General features: G+C 36.9%; 2 protein-coding genes across 2 annotated transcripts; both read left to right on the top strand.

Moving 5' to 3' along the window:
* The first annotated feature begins 288 nt into the window (after positions 1–288).
* Positions 289–7143, top strand: LOC113468250 (mucin-17-like). Its single transcript, XM_026825010.1, has 3 exons — positions 289–2521; positions 3072–4701; positions 5481–7143. The coding sequence occupies exons 1-3, from the start codon at positions 289–291 to the stop codon at positions 7141–7143; spliced, it is 5526 nt and encodes a 1841-aa protein (XP_026680811.1).
* A 1-nt stretch (position 7144) lies between these two features.
* On the top strand, positions 7145–9867 carry LOC103511168. The gene is made up of 2 exons (XM_008475887.3): positions 7145–7598; positions 7688–9867. Exons 1-2 carry the CDS (start codon positions 7247–7249, stop codon positions 9865–9867), a joined length of 2532 nt encoding a protein of 843 aa, XP_008474109.1. The 5' UTR covers positions 7145–7246.
* Positions 9868–11042: the final 1175 nt, after the last annotated feature.

Below are 11042 nucleotides of genomic sequence, written 5' to 3'. Positions count from 1 at the left end.
CAAAGTACTGAGGAATTTGTGCCAATTCTTGAAAACATTGAGGAATCTGAGCCAATTCCTGACAACTCTGAAGAATCTAAGACGATTTCTGAAAAAGTTGAAGACTCTGTGATAATTCCTGAAAACACTGATCAATCTGTCCCAAGTCCTGAAATCACTAAGAAATCTGAGCCAATTCCTGCAAATACTGAAGAATTTAAGATCATATCTGAAATAGTTGAAGATTCTATGCCAATTCCTGAAAGCACTGAGGAATCTATTCCAATTCTTGTAAATATTGAAGAATCTATGTCAATTCCTGCAAACACTGAGGAATATGTGCCAATTCCTGCAAACACTGAGGAATATGTGCCAGTTCTTGCAAACACTGATGGTTCTGAGCCAATTCCTGAAAAAGTTGAAGAGTCTGTGGCAATTCATAAAACCAGTGAAGAGTCTGACATAATCTCTGAAAGCACTGACGACTCTTTGATAATCCCCGGAAATGTTGGAAAATCTGTGGCAGTCCCTGAAACCATTCAAGAATTTGTTCAAATTCCTAAAAATGTTGAAGTAACCAGTGAAGAGTCTGACATAATCTCTGAAAGCACTGACGACTCTTTGATAATCCCCGGAAATGTTGGAAAATCTGTGGCAGTCCCTAAAACCATTCAAGAATTTGTTCAAATTCCTAAAAATGTTGAAGCTTCCACAGCAATTCCCACAAACGTTGCAAAATTTCTGTCCATTTCTGACTACATTAAAAAATCTAAGCAAGTTCCTAGACACATTGAAGCATCTGTAGCAAAATCTAAGAACTTGAAAGAGTCTGTAGCAACTTCTGAGAACATTGAAGAAGCTATGGAAATTCCTAAAAACACTGAAGAATGTGATACAATTCCTGAAAATCTTGAAGAATCTTTGAAATATATTGAAACCATTGAAGAATCTTTAAAAATTATTGAAAACATTGAAGATTCTCTGGAAATACCTAAAAACACTGAAGAAATTGTTCTTATTTTAGAAAAGACCAAAGCATTTGTGCCAATTCCTGAGAATATTGAAAAGTGCGAACCAATTCATAAAAATATTGAAGAATCTAACCCAAATCCTGAAAATATCGACAATACTGTAAATATTCTTGAAAACATTGAGGGAGAAACTATAAATATCCCTAAAAGCATTGAAAAAGTATTGGAAAACACGAAAAAAAATATTGAAGAATCTAACCCAAATCCTGAAAATATCGACAATACTGTAAATATTCTTGAAAACATTGAGGGAGAAACTATAAATATTCCTAAAAGCATTGAAAAAGTATTGGAAAACACGAAAGTGGAAACTCTGACGTCTTCAAAAAACTTTAGCAGAGAGCCAAACATTCCTGAGAATTCTCAAGAAATGGAAAATAAATTTGACAATACTGAATTGCCTATCCCTACTGCTTCTGAAAAGATTATCACAGAAAACATTATGGATTATGGAAAGGTTGAAACTGATTCCAAAACCGTTGATTCAGGAAATGCGCCAGTTATTGACACAGGAATTAGATCACAAAACTCTTTGGAAATTACTGAAAGTAGTTCTACTGGAACCTTTGAAACAGCTTTAGATAGTAAAAATTTTATTCCTGAACAACACGAAGACAACAGGGGAACAATATCTCCTACGTCTACTGATCTCAGTGGAGTAGAGAAAATGTTAAGTCATCAGAATAGATTGACAAGCAAAATTGATTTGAAAAAGATGTCAATAGTGAATCATGCAAATGAGGAATCCAACAATGAATCAAATTCGAATAGAGGAGATACATGTGCATTAAATGAAGCGCCTGAAGAAAAAGTGAACTATTTAGACAGATATGGCATCCAGCATTGTTATGTCAATTTAGATACCATCCACATTGAAGGAAATACTGTGTCGGGAACATTATTGGAAAAATTATTGAAGAAATGCAGGAATAAACAAGAAAAAAGAATTATTTGCCAACGAGCCAAGTTGAAACGAGAACTCAACAGAAATCAGTCTATAAAACCAGACGTATTATCTGATGATGACTATGTTTTTAGCGATGAAGAACCTGTTGAAAATTACAAGAGACAAAGACATGAACAAAAGGGTAAATTTTTCACTGTTGTATCCCTGAGAAACAAAGAAGTGATCAAATATTTAAATTGTAGCAGCAGTGACAGTGAGGAAAGTGATGATAATTATTCACTATGTAGTGATGGTCCTTTATCTAATGAGCCAGATAGTGAAAGTGAAGAGAATGAAATCGACACGAGGGATACAAAATCTACGCAAAACTTGGATATTAAAAATGTTCGAGTCATGTTGGAACCAATAGATCATTTATTAGCTCAAAATAATTCGATAAAATTAAACCCAAAAATTCTGAAAGAACTGGCTTGTAAAGTAAAACGTAAAGAGTTGATCAATAAAGGTATTCAAGTTGCAAATAAAGAAAATCAGCTCTGCTCACAATCCGATAAACCTAGCGAAATGTTAAACAACTCTATGGACGAATTCAAACAAAAAATACATCCTAAATTAACCATCAAGAAAGTACGTTCTAAATGTCAAAATGAAAGATTTCATCCTATTGTAAATCCGCCTATTATGAAAATGTTCGACACTACAGAAGATTATCCGATGGACATTCTAACAACCTGATGATCCGCTTGCCTGCTGCTACAACTTTAACCCCCGTCCAATCTTCCTGCACCAAAACCATCACATCTCAAAGTATAAAACGGAAATCAACACATGAAATGAGTGATCAGTTTAAAAAACAAAAGGTGAATCATTCCAACAAGGATTTGAACATTGTGACCAAGAGCAGTGAATATATTGCAAAGTCTCTACCTGCTAAACGGTCAGAAGTAGGAGAGACAAAACAAATAACCAAGCTTCCTTCTAAAGAAAATACAGCAAAAAACAAAAGGTGAATCATTCCAACAAGGATTTGAACATTGTGACCAAGAGCAGTGAATATATTGCAAAGTCTCTACCTGCTAAACAGTCAGAAGTAGGAGAGACAAAACAAATAACCAAGCTTCCTTCTAAAGAAAATACAGTCAAACAAAAAATACATCCTAAATTAACCATCAAGAAAGTACGTTCTAAATGTCAAAATGAAAGATTTCATCCTATTGTAAATCCGCCTTGTGAAGCTATTCAACATGACCCTAAAGTAATTAAGACTTTAGAGTTTGAGGAGAAAAGGAAGGCACTAGATAAAGAAATCGAAATGTTTTTGAGAAAAGATACAAATGTACGTTTAGTTAGTTCGGAAACAGAAGTTCCTTTTGATCATAAAAGAAAATCAACCCTACACGTTGATCTGGAAAAGAAGTATAGCGGATCTGAAAACAAAGAAAGTCCTAAAAGTGTTCAACATCTATTGAAAACTCCTCATTCGAAAGATATTAAGACTTCAGGTAATGGTAATATTCGGAACAATGACATTGTATCGGAATGTATTAACACTTCCACAAAAATAGGTCCAAATACAAATTTATGTAATACTAAAAACAGTTTGCCAAAAAATGCATTTGAATCTGAATTTGAAAGTTTTACCAATGGTTTATGCAAAATTATTAATATTCCTAGTAAAGGTAAGAAGCTGATCCAAATTAAAACTCAGAATAGGAATGTTTGTTCTAAAACGCCCAGTAAAGAAATTTGTACCAGTAATTCCACTAAAAAAGTTGGTCCGCTATCTTTGAATTGTGTATCTGACAAATTTGGAGCTCCCAATCAAATTTGTCCACAGAAAAAACAATTTATTAATAGGACAAACTTTTTGTCTAAACACATCAAAACAACTCTTTCTCCATCTACTCAAAGCATTTGTAAAACAATGGAATTCAATACCAAGAGCATTGTACCAACTAAAAATAAACCCTCAGGTTGCCAAGATATTTTGACGAGGTTTGAAAACAACCCCAAATATGTAAACATTAGCATCAAAGAATCAAGTAAAACTTCAACAGATGTCGTAAGTGGACAAGTTAAGTCGGGTAAAAGTGTCCCAAAAATGCCTGTCTCAAAAATAAACTTAAAGACAGTTGAAACATCAACGATTACAGCGAAACAGAGCATTCAAAATGCCACTTCAGTTAATGCAGTTTCTTGTGTTTCTAATTGTCAAACAAGCACTCCATCCAAACAGTTGAACACTATTCCTATAAAGCTCGGGAGGCCAAGAAAATTAATTCCACCTTTCAAAAATGTCACACTAACAAAAACAGTTCCCAAGAACACATCGTGTAGTAAAACCAATGTCTCAGCTATTTCAACTACCAATGTTGTCAAAGGAAAACCCCGTGTGAAATTGATTCGACCTCAAATTAAAAAAGTAATCGTGGAACATCTTAATAAGAAAGAAAAGGGTCCGGCAACTGATAGAAAACTTTCAGATATGTATCCCAGCCAAAACAAAAAAACTGACGAGACAAAAATCTCAGAGACTTCTACTAAAGATAATGAAATCTTACAAGAGCCATCAGTCAAATGTATGTTGACTCAACATCAAACGACAGCGCCCTGTGGATCAACACCCCCTCAGCACTTTGAGAAAACCTGTCAAGTCAAAGCCCAAAATGAAAATTATAAACCTGAGAGTAATGGTATATCTGTCGCCAAATATTCAGAGATGACCAATCTGAATGAACTTTCTGTTGATTTTGACCATAGTTTTCCTACTCCATCAAAACCTTCCTTGCAACAGAGCATTCAAAATGCCACTTCAGTTAATGCAGTTTCTTGTGTTTCTAATTGTCAAACAAGCACTCCATCCAAACAGTTGAACACTATTCCTATAAAGCTCGGGAGGCCAAGAAAATTAATTCCACCTTTCAAAAATGTCACACTAACAAAAACAGTTCCCAAGAACACATCGTGTAGTAAAACCAATGTCTCAGCTATTTCAACTACCAATGTTGTCAAAGGAAAACCCCGTGTGAAATTGATTCGACCTCAAATTAAAAAAGTAATCGTGGAACATCTTAATAAGAAAGAAAAGGGTCCGGCAACTGATAGAAAACTTTCAGATATGTATCCCAGCCAAAACAAAAAAACTGACGAGACAAAAATCTCAGAGACTTCTACTAAAGATAATGAAATCTTACAAGAGCCATCAGTCAAATGTATGTTGACTCAACATCAAACGACAGCGCCCTGTGGATCAACACCCCCTCAGCACTTTGAGAAAACCTGTCAAGTCAAAGCCCAAAATGAAAATTATAAACCTGAGAGTAATGGTATATCTGTCGCCAAATATTCAGAGATGACCAATCTGAATGAACTTTCTGTTGATTTTGACCATAGTTTTCCTACTCCATCAAAACCTTCCTTGCAAAGTTCATGTTCCAACCCAAACTTGCAACTTGACATCAGTGACTCAACTCTTCAAGATACTTTTCCTTACGTAGAAGCAGATGCTCTGGAAGATTTGTTTCCTGATAGTGTTCTGAATACCACAGAACTTTTTCCACTTCCTTGCAAAGTTCATGTTCCAACCCAAACTTGCAACTTGACATCAGTGACTCAACTCTTCAAGATACTTTTCCTTACGTAGAAGCCGATGCTCTGGAAGATTTGTTTCCTGATAGTGTTCTGAATACCACAGAACTTTTTCCCCAGGCTACATCATCCGAGCTTTTATTGAATTTACAAGAAGTTTCCAAGGTTGACAGTCAAGTGACCTCAACAGTTACAGACACGAGTATTGCTTTTCCTACTTACCAGTCACAGGCTCAGACGAACATAAATACTTTTGTTGCGACGCCTCACCCACCTGATTCTTTGTTTAACAATGTAGTTCTTGAGCCTCCTGTAAAATCTCACCAGATGAACTCTGATCCTTCTAACACAAAGTCCCCCAAGCTCCTTACGCAAAAGTTAAGAGCTCTAAGACCTTTTCAGGGTTCTTCACAAAATAAAACATCTTCGACAGCTCTTACTAAAGAGGATGGTACATCTAGTATTGAAAGCTCGAAACAAGCTACACTTGATGAACCATTATCCTCGAGTGAGAGTTTGAATTCTAATTCAAATCAATCTCAATATGATGTTAAAGTTTCATCCAATATGTTTGACATCAATTTTCATGATTCCATTCCATCATCACCAGCTGTTAACCCTAAACCTGATGTAAATGCTACTCCACCATCTAACTCTTCTACATCTTTTCTGGTGCCCAGTAGCCTTTCCACAAGTTATGCTTCATTATCTTGTCCTTCTAAAACTTTCGTAAACATTAACTCAAACCCTATCCCCTCCATATCTCTTGTAAATTCTACACCAGAACCTAACATTCCCATAACTTTTTTCAACATTAATATAGTAGGTAGCCCTTCAACATCTTCTCTAAGTGTTGTTTCAGAACAAAAAAGTCCTAACTCTCCTTTACAAGTAGCTTCTACTTCCAACACTTCACATATTCTCAATATTACTCCAGTGAGTAGTTGTGCTACATCTTTTAACAACATGGCTCCTAGTTCTTCCACATCTTATATGACCATTGTCCCCCAAGAGCCCAACCCGATGATGTCTTTCAATTCAAATGAACAATGTTTAAACATGGAAAACTCTTTGCTTGTGCCCAATATGGAAGCCAATAGTTTGAATAGTACAGCTCCTGCAATCACTCTTACCGAATCTAATGCTATAAAGTTTGGATCAAATATTTCCTCTCAAGACAACTATGGAACCTCTCATGTCATTACGTACAACACGTTTGAATCCCGTCAGAAAGAAACACAATATTCCACACAACAAGTCAATCATAGTTTTCTTCAACCTATGGATTCATTTCCTGATAGTTTGGTATCTCAACAAACAAGTGATCTTAATAAAGCATCCCCAAGTAACAAGACTAGTCCAAAATCTCCACGTAAAGCTCAGAAAAGAAAATCACCATGTGTATCATCGAGCTGTTACAGTTCTGCTATCAATAGTGTTATATCCACGTATTCAAATAATTTCAGTCCAAACATTCCCAATGAATATTGTCCTAGCGTCGATAAAATTAAGTTGAGTCCTTTGCCGCCTATTCAGAGTTTAAATTCCACCTTGCCAGTGTTTCAAGTACCCAGTAACAATGATATTAATATTAGTCCTGCAACTCCCATTCAAATGTCAATTAACACAGCGGATTAAGTTGAGTCCTTTGCCGCCTATTCAGAGTTTAAATTCCACTTTGCCAGTGTTTCAAGTACCCAGTAACAATGATATTAATATTATTCCTGCAACCCCCATTCAAATGTCAATTAACACAGCGAAATTCAACATACCTGTTCCTTCACCCAGCATCCCAACGGCTCCTGATAACAAAAATGAGAACCTGTATAACTACTCTACGTTCTCAGGACAAACTTTAGAAAGTTCTTTAAATCAAGCTTCAGCCAGTAATAAAACTGAAAAGCAAGAATCTCTCATTGATGGAAATTATGCAGGAGCAGAGTTTCAAGCGTTAACGGATTGGGTACTAGATGAGTACTTTCAAATACCCAAAGATATCTTGGCGAGTAACCCTTTGGACAGTTTAGTTTTGCCGGATACTGCTACCGCTGCCTCCTCCATTGAAACCATTTCATCTCAACTAGAAGCGTCATGTCAAGCCAATGATCTTCTCAATATGCCTTCAACGTCAACTCAGAACTCTGTTGATGTTGTTACTTCTGAATATCCTCCGAAACACGAGGTCAAGCCAATGATCTTCTCAATATGCCTTCAACGTCAACTCAGAACTCTGTTGATGTTGTTACTTCTGAATATCCTCCGAAACACGACACCAATGAAAGCTTAAGCACATTAGACAAGACAACACGACTCCATCGTGTTTATCAAATTTTGGATACCAAATCCAAACAAAATCGACAGTGGAATCAGTCTGGTATTCTTAGAGCGAACCATTCTTATGAAAATGTTCGACACTACAGAAGATTATCCGATGGACATTCTAACAACCTGATGATCCGCTTGCCTGCTGCTACAACTTTAACCTCCGTCCAATCTTCCTGCGCCAAAACCATCACATCTCAAAGTATAAAACGGAAACCAACACATGAAATGAGTGATCAGTTTAAAAAACAAAAGGTGAATCATTCCAACAAGGATTTGAACATTGTGACAAAGAGCAGTGAATATATTGCAAAGTGTCTACCTGCTAAACAGTCAGAAGTAGGAGAGACAAAACAAATAACTAAGCTTCCTTCTAAAGAAAATACAGGACCTCCTCGAAGTCAAGAGGTGTCAAATGTAAGACAAAGTACAAGTTATCCTGCACTATCCACTACCCTCGTATCTCATGAAGCAATAGTAACGTCAAGAGAGAGTGTTATCACAGAGAATACTGTCAAATGTCATCAGCAGGATCCCACCAAACAAGGTCTGATTCAAAATGAACAAACGAACAACCTGGGAAATACAGAGAAGGGTTGCAGGTCGATTGATAAAAATCTCAAGTCAGTGCATATGAAACAGCTCCCCAATTCAAATATGAAGTACCGCTTTATTGGAAATACATTACAACCAAGTACCAGTGTTGACAATCAAACGAAACCTCAGCTCACCTTGAATATAACACCGAACCAAGGTGTCATCATTCCAGAGTCAGGCAGTACCAACATTTATCCTGAGAGGGGTAGACTCTCATCAAAACAAAAGTCAAGTCGGAAATGTGACGATAGGCAACGGCCGAGTGAAGAAAAGAAACATGACATCAACAGTCTAATAGAGCAACAGTTGAAAACAGTAAAGAAGTTTTGTTCAGAGAAAAACATGAATCGCTATGTGTCAGCCAAAAGTAAAGGTCCTCATACTGAAGCTGTTAGTAAGAAGAGTGTGTTCAACACGGGAGATTTCTGTATCAAAAGTCACGACCTGTTCAAGCCATGTCCACCTCTATGGAAAGTTAACATCGAGGACAAGAATATCACAGAGTTTGTGTATGTTCTGGTGGATCAGGAGGATGAAGGTAAATACTCCTTCATCTTCAAGAAGAATAGTTGTATTGGTAACTTCCACTCTGAAGATACAAACTTGTGGATTAAAATCTATATCGGTATGGAAGCAGATAGTTTTCAGCTGGATCAAGCCAAAAACGAACAAATTCTAGAGAAGTTTGTCATCGAGAAATCTTTCGTGGTCTCCAGCGCGTATCGAAATTCATTCAATCTCTACGTCCAAGTGATCATATCCCAAGCAATGAATTCAAATTTTCTTCCCTACATCGAGCAAGGTGCCAGGGATACTTGTTTCTTCTATCGGCCCTGGTGTGAAATCAATGCCATTCTCAAGCAGTACATGAAAACCATGAACCGTTGCTTCCTCTTGTATGACGAGCAAATAGTGGAAGCTTTGATCCGCTATCCATACTGTATTCTAGCGCAGGGAGAGCAAAGTGCAGTGCAAGACAACTACACCTGTCCACTATGTGCGAGAAGCATGTGCAAAGTGAAGATGATATTGAAGGGACCATTCTACGATAGAACAAACCTTGCCTCACTTGACAATCATGCTGATAGGAAAGAAACTTACCTGTGCGAGGAGTGTGGGAACCTCTGTGTTCTATTCAGCAAAGCTGTACATTTTACTTACCTGGCTTATCAGTTAGCACTCAAAGCCGTCAAAACACAATATCCCGCAGCTTTCGAATCCAATGACCTGAAACAAAACAGTCCCGCAGAATCTAAACTATCTGAAACTAGTTGTAATGCAGGTGTTGAATCCCGGAAGGAAGGTGTAAGCACCTCATCAGCTGAACCTAGTGCAAACACCATTCCTCTCAACAAATCCATTTTGAATGATGAGAAATTCTACTTGGACTTGTTCCGCTATTTCCAGACCGTTTTGTCTTACATAGATTACCGAATCCAATGACCTGAAACAAAACAGTCCCGCAGAATCTAAACTATCTGAAACTAGTTGTAATGCAGGTGTTGAATCCCGGAAGGAAAGTGTAAGCTCCTCATCAGCTGAACCTAGTGCAAACACCATTCCTCTCAACAAATCCATTCTGAATGATGAGAAATTCTACTTGGACTTGTTCCGGTATTTCCAGACCGTTTTGTCTTACATAGATTATTGTGAATATTTCATACTCAGTGGTCCGTACATTTTCCGACGCAGACTCAAACGGGATCTGGATGATTTCACTGTTGAAGTCACCTATGAATCGCCCGAAGAAAAGAAGAAAGAAAATTCTAGTGGAGAGAAACAAGAAACAGCTGATAAAGAGGTAAAAACTGACGAGAAGAAAGAAGATAGAAACGGCGAGAGAAAAGAAGGAAAAGATCATAAACCAGAAGAAACAATCGAGAAAAAAGACAATGGGAATAGTGAGAGAAAGGAGGAAAAATTTGAGAATAAATCCGATAGAAATGGTGAGAGGAACGATGGATGCAAAAAAGAAGAAAAGAAAGAGGATGGAAAGGAAGAAACAGCAGGGAACGAAGATATGAGAAACAAGAAACAGCTGATAAAGAGGTAAAAACTGACGAGAAGAAAGAAGATAGAAACGGCGAGAGAAAAGAAGGAAAAGATCATAAGCTAGAAGAAACAATCGAGAAAAAAGACAATGGGAATAGTGAGAGAAAGGAAGAAAAATTTGAGAACAAATCCGATAGAAATGGTGAGAGGAACGATGGATGCAAAAAAGAAGAAAAGAAAGAGGATGGAAAGGAAGAAACAGCAGGGAACGAAGATATGAGAAAAGAAGAAACAAAATGTGAAAGTAAAGACAGTCGGAGAGAAATCGAGAAAACGGGTGATGGAAAACATCAGAGAATTGTAAGAACAAAGGAAGAAAGAAAAGACCGTATAAAAGGAGACATTAATTTTAAGAAAACGGACGAAAAATGTAAATAAAATGAATAAATATTGTGACGCTTGTGTGAAACAAATCCTTACCGAGACCACGAAACAAGAAACAGCTGATAAAGAGGTAAAAACTGACGAGAAGAAAGAAGATAGAAACGGCGAGAGAAAAGAAGGAAAAGATCATAAGCCAGAAGAAACAATCGAGAAAAAAGACAATGGGAATAGTGAGAGAAAGG

This window comes from Diaphorina citri, unplaced genomic scaffold, assembly GCF_000475195.1.
Source record: "Diaphorina citri unplaced genomic scaffold, Diaci psyllid genome assembly version 1.1 scaffold682, whole genome shotgun sequence".
NCBI lineage: Eukaryota > Metazoa > Arthropoda > Insecta > Hemiptera > Psyllidae > Diaphorina > Diaphorina citri.
This window is presented reverse-complemented; position numbering and strand designations above follow the sequence as displayed.

Coding starts and splice junctions, on each gene's coding strand:
- LOC113468250 (XM_026825010.1), top strand. CDS start 289: ATGTCAATTCCTGCAAACACTGAGGAATATGTGCCAATTCCTGCAAAC. Junction 2,522..3,071: donor CGAATTCAAACAAAAAATAC/ATCCTAAATTAA, acceptor AACAAAAAATAC/ATCCTAAATTAACCATCAAG. Junction 4,702..5,480: donor CCTACTCCATCAAAACCTTC/CTTGCAACAGAG, acceptor TTTTTCCACTTC/CTTGCAAAGTTCATGTTCCA.
- LOC103511168 (XM_008475887.3), top strand. CDS start 7,247: ATGTCAATTAACACAGCGAAATTCAACATACCTGTTCCTTCACCCAGC. Junction 7,599..7,687: donor ATCTCAACTAGAAGCGTCAT/GTCAAGCCAATG, acceptor CCGAAACACGAG/GTCAAGCCAATGATCTTCTC.